We start from the raw sequence: 20,061 nt of genomic DNA on the forward strand, positions 1-20,061 counted from the left end.
CTGTTTACCTATCTCTTATGATAATCTGTGAATCATTATAAACAGAGACCAATCATATTATACTTAACCATAGAATCCTATGCTGCATGGAATCTTGGTACAAAGCAGGCTCTAAAAAAATACTTTTCGAATTAGGTAAAGGAAATCTATATTGGGGGAACTCATTAAGTAAATCACTTCTTATTACTTCACAGATTTCACCACTGGAAGTCCATGCACAATGAATTCATTTCACTCATTTTGCTGGAACACCTCTACTGAACTTTCAAACAAATCCCGAAATGAGGAGTTTGCTTATCAAACCCCTAGTGTTGCGGATACCATCATCCTCCCTTCCATGGTTGGGATTATCTGTTCCACAGGACTGGTTGGCAACATCCTCATTGTATTCACTATAATAAGGTAAAGGCTTCATTTTCTTTTCTTCCATAATTTGGGAAACCACATTCTTTCTACACTCCCTCAATGAATCCTTTCCTCTGTAGGATTTTGCTTAATGAAATCAGACTTTGGAAATACTTGCTTAAGATAATTAAAGAAGATTCTATAGATATTTTCATTATGCATTAAGTAACATCTGAGTTGCAGATCTCAAAATGGTAAAAAGTTAGGCCAATTCTTACTGCTGGGTCAGTGAATTTTTGCAGCAGCAATTCTCAGTCTTAACCACATATTATAATCACCTGGGAAGCTTTAAAAATCCTGATATACAGTTTCATCCCAGATCCCTTAACTCAGAATATCTGGTTCTGGGTCCCAGGCAGGGATTGAGCCTGAAATGAAACCATTTTGTTTTCTGGTAATAAGAGTTATTGTAAGAAGCTGACTTGTTTGAACTGGCAAACGAAACTCTTTTTCACTCACCTAGGTGAAAGAGAGACTGTACCTAATCAACTGAAGACGCAGCAAGCTGTAGGTAGTGGGCTGTTCTCCTCCACCTAGAATATCCCCATATAGATCAAACTGAAAGGCATCTGCCCTCCAGTACCTCCCGCCTTGATTCCACATATCCCACCTAATTCAGGCTAACTCCTTCCTCTCCAGTAGGCTTAACCAGGAGAATAAGAAAAGATTATTTTTTCATGCACTTGACAAAATGGATTTAGAATTAGTGTACACATGCCCCATCACTGGTTGATATCTTCACTATCCTGATTATTTACACATTTAAGTTTTACTGGTTTTAATAAATATAAGATGATAATTTTTTGTACTGGTCTTTGATTATACTTATAATCAAAAGTTTCAGATTTTGAAGCATTTTGAATTTCAGATTTTCAGATTAGGGTTGCTCAACCTGTGCTATGTAACAGATGTTTTCGGCATTATATTAACACAGAACTTCAACAAACCTTTGTAGGGCATATTACACTTAAAAGGCACAGTGGTAAACTTTTTAGTCCAAACATCAGTATTAATATTTTACTCACTTAAGGAAAGAGGCTTAGGAGAGTAAATAACCTGCCCTGCATCACACAGCTAGTAAGTGGCAATCCAATCCTGGCAATTGAACTCAGATCCTGTGATTTCAAATTTTAGGCTATTTCCTCCACACTCATAAAAAAAAAGCAAACAAATCATCAAAATTAGAAAGATATTTGTTGAGTTTACCAGATGAATAGAAGAATTCTCACAGGACCGACTGAGAGCAAGAAGAGCCCTCAGGATGATCCTGTCGATGACACTCTGCATCCCTGAGAATAACAGGACACTTTCCCCAGGTGGCATCCAATCAGCCAGCCCACTTGCAAACTTTTATTATCCTATCCCTGCATTTAGAGATAGAGGACCAATGTTATTTTTTATAGCACCCATAATTAACGATTTATTTAATACATGGGATTCTACTCTTAATGAATTCTGGCATTCCTAACTGTGTCCTATAAAGCCATTTATGAATATTAAGCATTTCAAACCAAATTTTTATTAAGTGCTGGAAGCAGATCAACTCAATGTGTATTACTAAATACTTATACCATGCTCAGCATTATCCTAGGGTTTATGGAAACACCAAAGAAATATGGCAGCATCTGACTCTAAAAAGCCCATAGTCTAGTGGAGAAGATAAGATTTGAAAAACAATACAAGACATTAAAAACAAGAAAGTGAAAAAAAATATGCTCAAATAAGTTTCAGAAAAGAAAATGGAAGCAATCAAATATTCTCAGGAAGCCTCAAGGAGGCAATAGTATCAAGTAGAAAGGTAATAGCCAGAGACTTGGGAATGTTTCTAGCTCACCCCTGTTTGCCTGTTGCACCTGCCCAATTCTCCTTCCATCTTCCCTTACTGCCCCTCAGTATTTTTGCCCTGCTCCCCTGCAGATACCTATAATGTGTCCTTCTTACACCCAACAGTCTTGGTCCCACCCTTGAAAATCCAAGTCCTTATAAGGTGTTAGCCCTTCAGAAATGTTTACATTTTTACAGGCAGTTTTCATATGCAGAAATTATTCAGAGAGGCATTTCAGGCTTTGTGACAAGCTATTAAAGAGATATTTGGAGAAGAAGAAATTTCTTGGACCCCCTCAATTTACACAAGTAGATAACAGCCTAATTCCATCTACTCATATGGAGACAAAGTTGGAAAAAAGGAAGAAGCGTGCAATATGAACTCTTCTAAAAGTCAATTATGAGCTATACTTCATGGAAACAGATTCTTACCATAAAGCCAATAGTCATTTAACTGGGGGGGGGACACCTGAAACATTGTAGTAACCAATTTATTTGTAATTATGATGAAAAAATCCATCATTTCTTCACATAATTGCCATTGTATAGATAATATGTGAAAATATACATTAGATAAAAGAATGTTAATAGAGCCTTTAAAATGAACATTTTAAGTTTTCAAAAAGTATTGGGAGCAACTTCATTTTAATTTTTTTGATAGAACTTTAATACTTTCTTTGCACATTTCTCTCCAAAAATGTATTAATCTTTCTAAAGCTATTTAAAAGAAACTTACTTTTAATTTTTTTTTTTGGCTAAGAATTTGTCTATTTTTATTTTTATTTTTTGCAAATTGCTCTTCAAAATTTTAAGACAATTTATATTAATGTTTTCATCATGCCTTGCCATGATCTTTTGTTACCTTCTCAATAGACAAGTGAATTAAATAAAATATTAAGACTACACTAAAAATAAGGAGAAATAGATACATTTCAACAGGATTTAATGACTTTCCCTTTTATAGTAAATACTTGTATCAAAGACAATGAGCATCAGCACAACTAAAAGTAAGATCATTAATGATACTGGAGAACAAGCAATGAACTAATTTCTGACTTTGCCCAAGGAAGACTAGAAACTATAAGGAACTTTCTAGTTTAAGGAAGATGGAGCTTCAAGAATAAGATGTTCCATATGGCTATTTTAAAAAGCAAGAAGCAATTTGTGCATTAGGAGTGTGGTTAGGAAGTAGGGAGGCCAGATCATTACTACTCTGTTGTACATTAAATTCATATCAGGTCAAAAGGAAGCCAGTTTAGAAAACATTGGAGGAAAAATGAACCAGCTATAATATTTTCCTCTCACACTCTCAGGAGACAAACTACTGAATTCAACCCCATTACTTAACTATTCTCCACAGGCACAGCAAGTCCTGGGAAGCTACCTGTGCTTTAATAATGGAGCATTTTTTTGCCAGACCCCCACCTCCACCTCCCGCACACATCTTTCTTCTGTTTACTGACAGTCCCCCTTCAAGCAGGCAGAAACTCTCCAAAAGGTGCCCTATCCCATGATAAATAAAGAGTTCCCATTCTGTCACTTCCTGTCCTTGCCTCCCTGCCAGGCCAAGCAATTCATACCAAGTCACAAATGACTGAGACCTCATTTTTTGACTGTCCCAATAGGGTCTACATTTTATGCAGAGATTACAAATGGACAGTGTAATAGAATAACCTGAAGGAAGACTGTCTAATGGTGGAATTCCAATTCTGAGACAGGAAAGGAAGGGAAGTGTTTTAGAACAGAGGTCTCTTCCTTTTTCCCCACTCAGCTTAAATTATAACTAACGGCTCCCTCTGACCCAGCCCTCTACCACTGCCAGAGTGTTAGCCATATGCAAGTTCTTGCTGGAATTGATTCATACCCTTGGCTGCACACATATCTTACGTTTTAGATACTAGAGCACCACACGACCACATCTGTTCAAATGAACTGAACCCTTGTTACTGCAGTCCTATTGGCCAATGTACCAAGCCAACTTGGGAGTCTGAAGGGGTTGAATGAGTTGCCCAAGGGCACCATAAGTGAGAGTGGGCATAGAAATGAAAATAGAATTCCCAGTTAGGTTCTCTTTCCAGTATATTATACTATGTATCTAGTTCAGGGTTGGCAAATGTGTGACTCTAAACTGTCCCATCTTTATCAGTCATCTCTAATCACATAAGTCTGCCCTGTGGTAGCACCTATGTGAGGACTCAGCATTCTCAGCACAGTGCTTCAGTAGTGCAACGGATCACTACTAGTCCATTGATGTTGGCTCATAACAGGAATTTAATTCAGCTAGAGTTAAATGACAAATGGGATGGCGAGGCAACCCAGAGATTAACAAGAGCAGGAAGCCACTTCTATAACCTATCCCATCCCCCATCCCAACACTATCACTCTGTCCTCAAGCCAAGCTGAGAGAAGGAGAAGGTGGCTTTACAGACCCCAGGAGTCTGAGCTGCCTGGTGGGAGCTGGAGCCACAGTGAGATCTGGGACCTTGGAACATGGAGTGGGGGCTACAGGAGAAGCTGGAGCTATGGAAGGGATACAGTCACTAGCCAAGATGCCAACAGAGAAAAGAACTACTCTTGCTTCTCCTCTCCTCCTACCCTCCAGTGCCCAACAGTGCTTCCTATTGGCCAAACCTAGTTGGAAGCCAGTTGGCAAGGAGATCTGGTAACCAAGCTCAGGCAGGGTGGGGAATGGATTTGAGAACAAGCTGGTGAATGACCAGCACAGCAGCCTGCATGTGTGGTGTAGTGTGTTATGTTGTTAGTTTTACTTAATCCATAGCATATATTGTTAAATTTTTTTTTGTAAAAGCTAAACATGGTGTTAATACAAATTTTGGAAAAGTATCAGAAATTACAAAGAATAAAGTAAAAAATTAGTCCTACTACTACTACCAAATAGACGATCACTGTATTCACTTGACATATCATTCCTGCATATTTTTAAACAAATATTTCAACAAATTTGGAGTCATGCTATATACATAATATTCTTTCTTTTACTTAATAGTATAAGTATTTTTACATTTGATTAAATATTCTCTCAAAGATTTGTAACAGTTATATCATGTGTGGTATTATGGAATACCACAGTTTAATCATTCCTCAAATTAGTTAGCATTAGATATGGCCATGTTAAACATATGGACATGTTAGTCAAAATTATCACAAGTCTATGTATTTTATTTTAAATGTTTGAGTCATAAGAGACAGAAATCTAATCAAGACTGATGACAGGAAATCTGAAGATAAGTTAGACCCTAAAAAAGGCTATAAGTTATATAGTTAGAAATTTTACAATTTCCATTTAATTCTTTTTAATTTCTATGCTGTCATTTTTAGTAAACAGGCAATAATAAATATAATGTGTTATTTATATTTATAGCACCTTATACCTAGATAAATATATCCTTTGTTTCAGAAGTCTCTTTGTGTTATACAAAATCTTGTCTACAAACAATTCTATTTAATTATTTTTAATTCCCAGCTAATGGCCTGCTCTGTCCTCAACAATAGAATTACCATAATTTATTATCAGTAAGTGATGGGTACCTGTCTAGAGAAAAGCAAGGGTCTGTGCATCTAATTGCTGCAATTGAGAGCTAAGCAATCACTTATTATTTATACCCCAATTCAAATGCAAATAGAATCTATTTATAGGCTAAGATTTATAATTTTTTTTCTTAGTGTGTAAGTCTTTCTACCTGACCCCTAGTATCTGTCCCCTTGCTAACCCCTCTCCGTCTCCCACTCCCAATAGCCCAGAGAGGACAGGGGATGAGAGACCAAGGACAGTCACTTGTCTGCTCTATTAGTTGACATGATCTTTCCCTCCAGTCTTCCCTCCCTCTTGGTCACTCTGGTGTGAGTCACCAAGCTCCTGAGAGAAAGGAATGAACCTATTTTATTAGGGTCATCAACAATGACTAGAATATGGTTGCTCAGTATCAGGACTCAGTGGCAGTAACTTACCCCCACAGTGTATGTTGCCAAGGCCTGGACAAAATATGGCCTCGTCCAGTGTGATGTTTCACATGAGGATTTGGCAGCTTAGAAATGATGAAGTGAAGTTCACAGACTGTAAAATTTGTTGCCAATGAATAACAAAGACACACACTAGTTTCCAAACAGCAGAGCAGTTGCCCTGGATAGGAAGTGCACTAGCAATTGTGGCATAATCTTAGGATTAATTCCTATGTATGCTTGAGATTCTTACTTGACCTCAGTGTAGATGCCACTTCTGCCAAGAAATCTGCCTTGACAGTCCCCAGGGGAGAGGAGTTTGTGCTCCTTGTACTTGTCTCCAGCTTTCTCTCATCAAACTGTAATGTGGCCATTTATGTATGCATGTCTAGACAAAAGCTCCTTGATGACAGAACTTCTATATTATTTAGCTTTATAGCCCCAGAGTCCAATAGTATGCCTGACATATAAGTGGTATTCAATAAAATGTTCACTGAATTAATGAACAGCACCTCTCGAATAAAGATGATACCTGTTTATTATTGAAAGTGTCAACTCCTTGAAGATAGGAACAAACAAAATTTTAAATTTAAATCTCTGCTGTCAGAAAATCCTTTCACCTACAGGTGAGAATGCCACAGATAGATAGCATTGCATTCACTCCCCCTCTCATCCCCACTGCCTGTAGGAGACATGAGGTCATTCTCAGTGCAGTCTATCTGCTCCCTCATTTCAAATTCCTCTCCTCACTGTCTGGATTTCACAGTCTTCATTAATAGTCTTTGCTATTGGGTTAGATTTTACTGGAATATTTCTAAGTAATCATTGAAATTTTAACAATGGTCTCAGCTGCGGTAAAAAAAAATCAGTAGACAATAGAAACCATTTATTTTTATTCTTTTAGGTGCTAAGAATGAGTAAAGACTAAGCCTTTTGCCTGAGTGTGTTTAAGGTTACTATAATTTGTTGCTGCATAGAAAATTACTCCAACACACAGTGGCTTGAAACAATAATCATCTATTATCTCGCAGTTTCTCAGAGTCAGGAATCCATGAACAGCTTGATTGATTGGTTCTGGCTCTCTCATAAAGATGCAATTAAATAGTCCTCCAGGTTTACAGCCATCTGAAGGCTTGGCGAGGGCTGGAGGATCTACTTCCAAGGTTTCACTTACATATCTGACAAGTTGGTGCCGGGTGGTTGCTGGCTGGAGCTTCAGTTCCTCTCCACATGGATCTCTCCATAGCGTTGCTTGAGTCTTCTCCCAAGATGGCAGGTGTCTTCCACCAGGGAAAGTGATCCAACAGAGAGCAAAGAGAGAGCCTCACAATGCATTTGCATCCTAATTTCAAAGCCACACACTGCACTAGAGTCCACTACAATGTCCACTATATTCTAATTGTTAGAAGCAAGTTATTAAGTTCAACACTCAAAGAGAGGGAATTAAGTTCCACCTATGAAAAGAATACCAAAGACTTTGTAGACATATTTTTAAACCACCACAGTTAGTTATCAAATAAATAGTTCAGAATTTTTCAATATAAGCATTGCATTTGTGTAGGTTTTCCTTTAACTTTTATAATTCATTATAGCAATTATTAATAAAAATTTGTAATAGGTGGCATGTATTGAAGAAGGTGCATACTTTCAATGTCAATTCTCATTTTCCCTCCATTTCTCTCAGGTCCAGGAAAAAAACAATCCCTGACATTTATATTTGCAACCTGGCTGTGGCTGATTTGGTCCACATCATTGGAATGCCTTTTCTTATTCACCAGTGGGCCCGGGGAGGAGAGTGGGTGTTCGGGGGACCTCTGTGCACCATCATCACATCTCTGGATACCTGCAACCAGTTTGCCTGTAGTGCCATCATGACCGTAATGAGTGTGGACAGGTAAGTGAAGAGACTTTGAAATATCTTAATACAATTCAGAAGCTCCTGTGCTTCCCCAAGGTCATTCCAATTTAAGCAACATCAGTATTCGTTTATAACAGCAAAGCTCCTCTTCCGTTTGTTTGTTTCATTCTAGGACCGGTTACTTAAGAATATTTATTCAGTTTTCACAGAGGTCTATCTTTTTTCATGGAAAAACATGAAACACTAAAATCTCCTTTTTTCTAATCATTCTTTTTGACCTGGGCTTTATTTGCAATTCACTGCAAGAAAAAAAGATCACAAAATCATGAAATGTTAGAAACCAGAATGAACTCCTTCCACCATTTTTGCAGTAAGGAAGCTGAGGCCCAGAGAGGTGAGGGGATTTGCTACAGGCACACAGAGGGTTACAGGCAGAGCTGAGAGTAGAGGCCTGTCTCCTCACTCCCTGTTCAGGGCTGTTTCTGGTATGTTCGCTGTCTCACAGTCTTGTTATCACCTGGCAGCTCTAAGGAATCAGTGGGGTAGATGTAGATTCCTATAAAACTATGAAATGATTTCCCAGTGTCAGGAATACCATCTTTTACATCTTTTACACAGATTCTTATGATTGGTTAATGCCATTTTGCATCATTAGAAATTCATTCCACTATATCCTGGAATGTGCAATAGCCATTTTCATCAGCCAGGTAAGCCATTATTTGAGGAGATGATGGTGACAGTGACACTTATGGAGCCAATGAGTGGTAAAGAGCCCAGTTCAGACCTAGGCCATCCAACTCTAGAGATGGCAGGTAGTTTGTAACTCTCCGACCTCTCTGGGAAGCATGCAAGCTAGGGTGTGTCCTGCATTATCCAGATGCCAGGACGCACGCCCATGCCAGGTCCTAGCGGGTCTCCCCAGACAGAAACAGGCCGAATGACAACCATAATACTTACAACAGTGACATGCTGTCTTCAAGACCAACCCTCTCAAAATCCCCATCTGCCTTCTTTCTAACCCAACCCCCACCCAACACATTTTATCCCCCTTTCTCTGATCTACTTTTTCCTTTTCCTTTGCTTCAGATATATTATAACATACATAATTTACTTTGTGTGTGTGTATTTGTGTGTGTGTATTTTTTTTTTATCTAGTTCCCCCTGCACCTCAAATGTAATTTTTTTCAGGGTCTTTGCCTACCAATACATCTCAATTGTCCATGTAACAGTTCCTGAGCTCTGCTTCCTTCTCCTTCCAAGTGGATCTCTGGGGTGGGGAAATCATAAACCTTTCTTTAAAGGAATAAATAAAGCAATGGCAAGCTTCATATAAATTATTCACTGGCAAGAACGAATAATTATGGTAATGTTTTATGCATTTTTATATCCTACTGCTTTTCTGCAGGAGAATTTTCAAAATATAGAATGCACTTCTCTGTTTATAATTAATACCACATTTTTAAATCAATAAACTGTATAGATCTAGTTAGTTCAGCCAATGCCTGCCAGTGCTGACTGTGTCTTGAGAAAAGCCCCCGAGTTTGCTGGGATTCCAACACCAGGGCGCGGGCCCTGTGTAGACCAGGCCTACTGCAGAAAAGCAACCTGCTGTACAGGTTATACCAATAGTAATCCCATTCTTGGGGATAATAAAAGCTTCTTTATACCTTGTATTTTGGAAGTAGGAAAATATTGGCTTTTTTGGAAGAATAAAAAAGAGGGGTATTGGTACTCCTTCTGTAAGCCTCTTACTGCAAATAAAGTGAATGGGAATTTTCTGCCTTGGAACAAACCAACTGTATATGGTTCCTAACATTGACAGATTCTTTTTCTCTCCATACATGTATGTGTATGTGTGTGCGCACATGCATATGTGTCATACACCTGAATAGCCTTTTGCTGTGTCTTGTTTTAATACAATGGACACAGTATGCTAAGATTTCATTTTATATTTAAGACATTCCAGCCCTTTCTTTCTCCCAGCTCTCACTCACAGGGCCCTCATATAGATCATGTGGTGAGGGAATGCTTCTCTGAGAGGAAGACGGTTAAATAGGGACTTGAAGGAAGAGCAGGAGAAAGCGGAGACAGATCCTGCCAGGCAGGTAAAACAACCTGACCTTAAAGGGGAGGAGCTTGAAGGAAGTCAAGAGAGATGGGCACAAGCTCCAACTTGAACAGCAGGCAGGGCCAGGCAAAGAAAGACCTGCTCATGGTCATGGTAAGAATTCTGAATTTTATCTGAATGGCGATGAAAAGCCATTGAAAGATTTTTCAGCTGGGGAAGGTTGCTATCAGAGAAGACTCTCTAATTGCATGATGCCATGACTTCCTTATCCCATAATTCCAGTCAGAATGATGGCTGGGTTGCTGTGCAATCACCACTTCATCCACTTCCCCAGCAGGGAGCGCGGGAGGGGGCCTTCTCTCCTTAGACACAGGGAATGCACTTGCAGTGTGCAAGGGAGGGGGGCCAAGGAGCCCTGGCCAGAAACCTCTCCCTGCATGCTGAAGGTCCCTTAACTGAATGCAAAATGTCCTGCTTCTGGTGCAATATTGAAAGAGCAAGAGGACAGGAAATTTTTCATTTTTATGAGTCTTCAGTGAGTACCTCTACAAAAACTTGGAGAAAATTAAGTGACTGTCGAAACTATTTTTTACATTTAATTTCGGTTAATACTATCTTCCCCCACCCCAACCCCAGCAAAGATGTACTTTCTCAAATAGCCTTCCTTCTGAATCTGAGCTCTCTTTTTTATCCTTCAGCTTTCGGTTAGCTCTGAAAAATTCTTCTTGCACTTGCTGGGGGACCAAATATATTTGAAATGTCAGGATTTCAAATGATTAATGATTAATTTTTTTTTCTGGATCTAAAATAGAAAAAAAGAAAAAGAAAAACCCTTCCCCGTGAAATTAGCCCATTTCCTCCCTCTGGCTTCTAGCCTAAGTTCCCCGAGGAATTTGCATTGTCTATAATAGTCACGCTTGTTCATCACCACTATGATTTCTGTGAACTGAACCTCCAAGGACCTGGGGACCTTATTGTAAAGCAATGTATTTGAGCAAAATGTTTTGTCCTGTGTGCCTGAACCTCATTCTGCTGGAGAATGCTCCTCTCAGACGTGGCACTTCCCTCCTTCCTGCCTCTACATGAGTAAATCCTGCTGGGGAGTGGGTTATTAATATTTCCTCCTGTAAGAAATCCTTGTTCAGAGACAGAGTTTTCCAGAGCCGCATTTACAGGGGAAGCACCTTTCTAAAAAAAGAGTGCATTGCAGAATTTTACCATTATCAGTGTGTCCATAGAAGGAACAGCTATTACAGTGAGTGGTTTATTCAGACTTGCAACGTCAAGAGTTGTTTTCTCTGCAGGTACCAGGCAGCTCTGAAAAAATAGAACTTTCTTTTGCCTTGATAGAGGTGTGCTTCAGGGAGGATAATAGTACTAATAATTTACTCTTGTCGTGAACCTTTCATCCTTGGAGCTCAGTGCCTTTATTGATTGTCCCCAAGCCCTTCTTAACTGGCTTTGCAGGTACTTGGCCCTCGTCCAACCATTTCGACTGACGAGTTGGAGAACAAGGTGCAAGACCATCCGCATCAATTTGGGCCTTTGGGCAGCTTCCTTTATTCTGGCACTGCCTGTCTGGGTCTACTCGAAGGTTATCAAATTTAAAGACGGCATCGAGAGTTGTGCTTTTGATTTGACATCCCCTGACGATGTACTCTGGTAAGTTGTTAAAACTTAAGAAAAATATAGAGTTGAATTAAGTTGTGAAGTCCTTCATGCCCCTTGTCAACAAGTGAGCAGCCTTGAAGGGAGTCCTTGTGGTTCCTCTTTTCACCTGTCTCTCTGCTTAGTTTTTTCCTTTATGCCATCAAGGTGGAAGTTTGGCTTTAAGGAGAGGGCAACCTTTAGGAAAAAATTTTGAATTTAATCATGTCACTACCATGGGCACAAATATATTTAAATATGGATTTTAAAGAGCCATGACAGCCAGGCGCAGTGGGAATGCAGCAGTCAAGGAAGGGGAAGAATTTCCAAAAGACTCTAAGAGTTACTCAGACTCAAACCTCATTAATATGCAATTGTAGTTTGCTTGAATTGTGTCCCCCCCCAAAAAAATATGTTCAAGCACTCCTCTCCGTACCTGTGAATGTAACCTTATTTGGAAATAGGGTCCCTGCATGTGCAATCAAGTTAAGATAAGGTCATACTGGATCAATGGTGGGCCCTAAATACAGTAACTGGTGTCCTAATAAACTGATAAATTCCTGGACACAAAAAACCTACCAAGATTGAACCATGAAGAAATAGAAAACCTCAACAAATCATTAACAGTTAATAAGATCAAATCTGTAATAAGTCTTCCAACAAAGAAACCCCCTTCCCCCTGGGGCCTGATGAGTTCTATCAAACATTTAAAGATGCACTAACACCAGTTCTACTCAAACTCTTCAAAAAAAATTGAAGAGGAGGGAACACTTCAAACTCATTCCATGTGGCCCAGATTATTCTGATACCCAAATAATTCCAGATTATTCTGATACCCAAACCAGAAAAGGACACAACAAAAAGAAAATAATAAGCTCATATCACTGTTGAACATAGATGCAAAAATTCTCAACAAAATACTAGCAAACTAAATTTAACAAAACATTAAAAAGATCATTCACTATAATCAAGTGGGATTCATCCAAGGAATGCAAGGATTATTTAACGTATGCAAATCAGTAAATGTGATACATCACATTGACAGAACAAAAACCATATGATCATTTTAATAGATGCCAAAAAAGCATCCAACAAAATTCAACATCCCTTTATGATAAAAGCCCTCATCAAACTAGTTTTACAAGGAAACATGCCTCAAAATAATAAAGGCCATGTATGACAAACCCACAGCTCTCATTGTACTGAATGAGGAAAACTTAAAGACCTTTCCTCTAATATCTGGAATGAGACAAGAATGCTCATTTTCACCACTTTTAATCAATATAATACTGGAAATCCCAGCCAGAGCAATTAAGCAAGAGAAAGAAATAAAGGGCACCCATATTGGAAAGAAAGAAGTCAAATTACCCTTGTCTGCACAAAACATGATCTTATCCTGAGAAAAACATAAAGAGGCCACAAAAAAAAAAAACCTGTTAAAAAGTGATAAACAAATTCAGTGAAGTTGCAGGATACAAAACCAACACACAAAAATTAGTAGATGTATACATGCCAACAGCAAACAATCTGAAAAAGAAATCAAGGAAGCAATCCCATTTACAAAAACTATGAAGAATATAAACTACCTAGGAATCAATTTAACCAAAGAAATGAAATATTCATATGAAGAAAACTATATATAACATTGATGAAAGAAATTGAAGAGGATATAAAAAATGGAAAGATATTTCATGCTCATGGATTGGAAGAGTTAATATTTTTAAAATGACAGTGCTATCCAAAGCAATTTACAGATTCAATGTAATCCCTATTAAACCACCAGTGATATTCCTCACAGAAATAGAAAAGCAAATGCTAAAATTTATATGGAACCACAAAAGACCTTGAATAGCCAAAGCAATCCTGAACAAAAAGAGGAAAGTTGGAAGCATCACACTACCTGTCTTCAAAATTTACTACAAAGCTATAGCAACCAAATTAGCATGATACTGGCATAAAAACAGACATATAAGCCAATGAAAATGAGTAGAGAACACAGATATAGATACATACATTTATAGCCAACCCATCTTCAACAAAGGCACCAAGAATATACAATAGTGAAAGGACAGTCTCTTCAATAAATGGCACTTGGATAATGCAGAAGAATGAAACTAGACTCCTATGTTACCATACACAAAAATCAAATTAAATGGATTAAAAAGTTAAATCTAAGACCTTAAACTATGAAACTACTAAAAAAAATAATTGGGGAAATGTTCCAGGACATTGGTTTGGGTGAAGATTTTATGTGTAAGACCTCAAAAGCACAGACAACCCAAGTAAAAATAGACAAATGGGATCACATCAAGCTTCTGTACAGCAAAGGGAACAATCAGCAAAGTGAAGAGACAACCAGAGAATGGAAGAAAATATTTGATCTTTACAAATTATATGAATGTATTAAATTATCATATGTACCCCCAAACTATGAACATCTATTATACATCTATACAAAAATTGTTTTCAAAAATGAGATTGATTGTTGATTCATTATTTCTCCCATCAGCATTGGATGCACTCACAAACAAAAGCCATCAGCCAATTGAAAGGTGAAATGATAGTTATAATAGTTACTGGAGTTGATATACAAATATGAGCCTCAACCTGTCTAAAAGGAAAGCATAACCTGAGGCTCACTAAATGACTATATGACTTGTTTTTTGGCCTGTGTCAAAGAAACAAATGACAACAACAACAACAACAAAATGCGCTATTTTTACACTGACAGCTGCTTCTATGTCTGCTATGTTTGACTGATATGGTAAAGGATATTCTGAGGTTACAGCTTCTGTTGTTCCTCCTAGAATTAAGTCTTTAAGCTACTGTGCTGCATTCAGGGTCCCTCTGGTCCCAGGTGCTCTCTCTAACACCCTCTCCACACCCACCCAATCTGGGCCCACCTCCTTTTACCAAGACCATGGTTCTGCCAGGAAGGAGGAAACTTGACATCTGTGCAGGAATGGAGTTTGCTCACCTAAGAACCCACCACCACCTGCCCCAGACTCCCACCTCCGGAGAGGAGCATGGAGGGAAGACTGACTGATTTATATCAGGAGCTTCTGTGTGCCATTGAGAGATCATATGGAGCCTGGGTTACAAGCATGGTCTCTGGAGCCCAACTGCTTGCTTGGGTTCAAATCCCACCCCTGCCACTTACTCACTGGGTAGTCTTGGGCAAGCCACTTAACTTCTCTGTGCCTCAGTTTCTTCTTCTGTAACATGAGAATACTAATGGCAATGTATTCATGGGGTTGCACACATTTAATGGGCTAAAATATGCAAAGTGCTTAGAACAGTGCCCACTACATAATAAATACTACCTGATGTTGCCTGTTGTTATTAATAACTCTAAAGATAATCATAAGTAGTCTCACCTGTTCTGCACCCAATAAATACAACTGGGCTTGGCTAGAGAAGAGACAAGCATCACTGTCACTGAACAATGAAAAGCTGGACTACTCAGTGATAAAGCAGCCAAACACTCTGAGCTTTTCCCCAAGGACTTTTATCCTGAACACTGAAAAAATCAAAAAGTCATGCCTCAAAAACTGTGAAATCCAATTCCTAGTGCAGCAAATGTAACAGTGATGCATTCTCTCTCTTTCTCATTTTACAGGTACACACTTTATTTGACGATAACAACTTTTTTTTTCCCTTTACCCTTGATTTTGGTGTGCTATATTTTAATTTTATGCTATACATGGAAGATGTATCAACAAAATAAAGACGCCAGATGGTAAGTGTTTGCCTTATTTTGCTTTATTTGTTAAAAAAAGACTTTAGATATCCTAGGACATCTGCAGAAGAAACTTAAGCAACAATAACTTGAAACATACTACGTTTGGACATATAAGCATTGACAAATGTGTATAGCAGGCTTTTTGAAAACATAAGACGTGTTCTGAATCAGCTAATTGAAGATCTCTCAGTGATAAAGTGTTTTAGTAGCACATTTTGCAGAGTTGCATATGTATGTAAATATATTAGATGTGTTCAGCCTTTTGATTTCTGTGTTTTAATTTTTTGATTTAGAGGGGAGGAGTTTCACTAATATTTGAATTAGAGAAGCAGCATTGTATTAATATTAGAAGAAGATTAATTAGAAGTAAATAAAGCCAAAGACTTAACCTAAAGACAATAAACTTGGGAAGGACCTTTGAAGATAATTGTCTCTAAAACTGTATAAATAACTCTAAATTATTTTCAACTTGAAATTGTGTATACCAAATTGGTCAAATGAGTAAGTCAGTAATTATATAACCGGTTGGGTAAAAACACTTTTAAATTTATTAACATTTGACTTTTTAATAGATTTTTGTATTTCTTTTGGAAAAGCAGGCTTGCTGTTTTTTCCTACACACTATTTGTTGTAACACTGTGAAGATTTTAAAAAGAATATATGAACAATTTAACCATCATTAATTAAAATTTGTGACAAACTCTGGAACCAAAGGTTTATGTAGTCTATTGGCTCACAACTTTTTTTTCCTACTTAGCTTCTTGAAATTCTGTGGAGGTCTTAAATTATTAAAGGGTGGTCTATTTGGCATGGGAAAAGGAAACGGCCACAGTTATGGGGAAAAAATTTAGCTTCTAAGTGCATCACAGGGAGCTGAGTTGGTGAGAAGGTTGAAATGGAATCATATGGAATATTAAGACCCCAGAAGTTGGAGAGGATACCTGAGCCTTTTTAAAACAGTTCTCCAAATCAGATCATTTTGCTCCCTAACACTTTTCTCAGAAATGCTAAGAGCATCTTATGGAACAAAGTTCATACTCTCCAGTTATGCCTCAAAATGCAAGAAGTTAGAGGAAGCATGGTGCCCACTTTGATAAACTGCAGGAGGATCATTGTCTTTGAGTCATTTTCAATCCCTATGCTTTTTTTTTTTTTTTTTTTTTTTTGAGACAGAGTCTCGCTTTGTTGCCCAGGCTAGAGTGAGTGCCATGGCGTCAGCCTAGCTCACAGCAACCTCAAACTCCTGGGCTCGAGTGATCCTTCTGCCTCAGCCTCCCGAGTAGCTGGGACTACAGGCATGTGCCACCATGCCCGGCTAATTTTTTATATATATATCAGTTGGCCAATTAATTTCTTTCTATTTATAGTAGAGACGGGGTCTCGCTCTTGCTCAGGCTGGTTTTGAACTCCTGACCTTGAGCAATCCGCCCGCCTCGGCCTCCCAAGAGCTAGGATTACAGGCGTGAGCCACAGCGCCCGGCCCCTATGCTTTTTAAAATATAATTCCCAAGGCTTATTCAACTGCTTCCACTGTGTTCCAGAGAAATTTCTATCAAATGTCTAAATATGACATAACATGATAAAATTTGGAAATTTTAAAATGTTTCATTTTAGAATAATTTCAAATTTATAGAAAAGTAGATAGTAGAGATATAGTACAGATAGCACAGAAATAGTGCAGATATGTATAGATAGCACAAAGGGTTTCCATATACCCCTCACCCAGTTTTCCCTACATTACCATGGTACATTTGTCAAAATGAAGAAAACAGCATTAGTACATTGCTATGAACTAAATTCTACCCATCATTGGACATCACCAGTTTTTCCATTAAAGTCCTCTATCTGTTCCAGATTCAACCCAGAATAACATATTGCATTTAGTTGTCATGTCTTCCAGTCTCCTCTGGTCTGTGATAGTTTCTCATTCTTTCCTTGTTTTTCATGACCTTGATAATCTCAAGGAGTACTGGCCAGGTATCCTGTAGAATGTTCCCAATCTGGGTCTGTCTGATATTGTATCATGATTAGTTATGCATTTTTGGAAAAAAGCAACTCTTCTCATCATGATATATGAGGGATTAAATGATAGCTACATGGCATCATTGTTGATGTTGGCCTTGATGATGATTTGGTTAAGGTAGCATTTGCCAGATTTCTCCACTGTGAAACTATGTATCCCTTTCTCTATCTCTGGAAGTGAGTCACTAAATATAGCCTACCTGCAAGGGAGAAGGGGGAAGGTGGGAATTAAACTCCATCTCCTTAAAGTGGAGTATCTGCTTGTATTATTTGGAATTCTGCAAAGGTTTGTCTCTTCTCCTTCCATTTTATTCAATATTATTTATATCAGACTCATGTATGTTTATTTCATACTTTGAGTTATAATTCAATACTTTGTTATTTATTTTGTTTCTCAAAATGTTCCAGCTTTGAGAACTTCAACAAGTGTTTTCTTCTTTTTCTGTTTGTTTTACTTTGAGAAGTTTTTAAAAGGAATGAAAAAGAATGTTTTTGCAATGCTCTGAATAAGTAGGCATATAAAAATGAGATTCGTATTTCACTGCAAAGCCATTATGAGCTGTCCAGAAAGTTCTAGGGAGACACTGACTCATGATTTCTACGGCTGTTTATGTTCTGTCTGTTCAAACGTTTCCTTCACAGTTGCAATGCCAGTGTACCCAAGCAGAGAGTGATGAAGCTGACAAAGATGGTGCTGGTGTTGGTGGCGGTCTTTATCCTGAGTGCTGCCCCCTATCACACGCTACAGTTGGTGAACTTACAGATGGACCAGCCCACACTGGCCTTCTATGTGGGCTATTACCTCTCCATCTGTCTCAGCTACGCCAGCAGCGGCATTAACCCTTTTCTCTACATCCTGCTGAGTGGAAACTTTCGAAAGCGTCTGCCCCAACTTCAAAGGAGGGTGACTGAGAGAGAAATCAACAATATGGAAAACACCCTGAAATCGAGCTTTTAGGAAAATACACAGATCACTAAGAGTCTAGACAGGATCGTGTATGTCATTGATATTATTAGAAAGAGCAGATGGACCCAGCTGCTCGTGCCCATTCTTCTTACGTACTTGTGACTCTTAGCAACGTAGAACAGAAATTTAACCATCCAAATACATTGGGTTTAATATGCTAACTTTAGCAAAATGTAAAACATTGATTTGTGTTGCCGGTAGGGAATACCCAAGTTTCATGATTATATATGTTATTTCAGCATGTTATAAACAAGTCATTAATAAAAATGGCCATCCATGACCACTGACCTGAGACTCACTGCGGAACCTGACCTTGCCATCCACACTGTGGCCTCCCTGTAACCGTGCCCTCGAGGTTCCTAGGAGGGGACCATATTACAGTGAGGTTTGAAATCCAGCTATCTTTTGTTTGTTTGTTTAGTCTATGAAAATGTCTGTTTCATATGTTCCAATCTAATACCTTCTGTAACTAAGCCCCACCTTTTAGAATAACAGTTACCATCTATGGCACACATGCAACGTATAAGATTATATGTAACAAACCTGTGAGGTAAGTATTATCCCCTGAGAAAGGTTAAGTGATAGGCCTAATGCTGCACAGCCCCCTAAGAGCTTGGCTGAATACTTATGATACTTATTGTATCATGATTAGATGGTAGCTATGCATTTTTGGAAAAAAGCAACTCTTCTCATCACAATATATGAGGGATTCAGGAGTCCTCAAACTACGGCCGCATGTGGCCCGCATGTGGCCCACCGGTGAATCTGGGTCTGCCTATTTGTCTTTTCTGCTGCACCACCTTGACAACCTGTACATATCATCCTGCAGAGAGCCAGGAAGTTGGGTTTTTTTGTTTTGTTTTGTTTTCTCCTACAGCCCTGCAAGAAAAGAACTAAAGTCTGAAAGAAATGAGTTCATGATTTAAGCATATTCTTTTGGATTAAGATTTTTTCTCATGCCTGCTAACTGTAGAAACCAGCATCTGCATTTTAATAATAGTGCTTCACTTTAGGAATTTAAGCATCATTAAAAAACAGTCCCTTTAGGTTACAGTGTATGCTTGTTCAAGAGTACAAAAAGTAATTAGCCCTCAAATTCATAAGTATTCATTTTATCTATATTTTCCTCTTTTGGCTTGTATAAAACATGCTCTTTGATATAGTTAGGAAAGAAAAAAATGCTTTTAAAGCCTGTATGCTCAACAAAGACAAATATCATTATTTTGTTTGTGAATGAAATCTGTAAACCCACCTCCTTCCTCTAAATATATAAAATGCCTTGCTTCATGAACATATGAAACTGATTTTCAATCAGCTCTTTTTAGAAAAAGATTCACAGAGACCAGCTTTTTTCATGACCTAATCTTCATTTTTATATAGCAATTGCATCTGAATCAACCCAAACACATGAATTTTAATCCAATGTATTTTGCTGTAGATGTTTTAGGCACCATTTCTGAACTAGGTAGTATCTGCATGAATGGTCGTGTAAACCATATGAGAGCTACAAACTGAGACAAATTACATCTGAAGACCTACACACAGAGGCTGAATGCTCCTTTAAATTT

General features: G+C 38.2%; 1 protein-coding gene across 1 annotated transcript; it reads left to right on the top strand.

Annotated features, from left to right (window-relative positions):
• Window positions 1-220: 220 nt before the first annotated feature.
• On the top strand, window positions 221-18,641 carry MCHR2 (melanin concentrating hormone receptor 2). The gene is made up of 5 exons (XM_012738806.2): window positions 221-402; window positions 7,874-8,083; window positions 11,583-11,777; window positions 15,382-15,501; window positions 18,169-18,641. Exons 1-5 carry the CDS (start codon window positions 221-223, stop codon window positions 18,482-18,484), a joined length of 1,023 nt encoding a protein of 340 aa, XP_012594260.1. The 3' UTR covers window positions 18,485-18,641.
• Window positions 18,642-20,061: the final 1,420 nt, after the last annotated feature.

This window comes from Microcebus murinus, chromosome 5, assembly GCF_040939455.1.
Source record: "Microcebus murinus isolate Inina chromosome 5, M.murinus_Inina_mat1.0, whole genome shotgun sequence".
NCBI classification, from domain to species: Eukaryota; Metazoa; Chordata; class Mammalia; order Primates; family Cheirogaleidae; genus Microcebus; species Microcebus murinus.

Coding starts and splice junctions, on each gene's coding strand:
- MCHR2 (XM_012738806.2), top strand. CDS start 221: ATGAATTCATTTCACTCATTTTGCTGGAACACCTCTACTGAACTTTCA. Junction 11,778..15,381: donor TCCCCTGACGATGTACTCTG/GTAAGTTGTTAA, acceptor CTCATTTTACAG/GTACACACTTTATTTGACGA. Junction 15,502..18,168: donor CAAAATAAAGACGCCAGATG/GTAAGTGTTTGC, acceptor TTTCCTTCACAG/TTGCAATGCCAGTGTACCCA.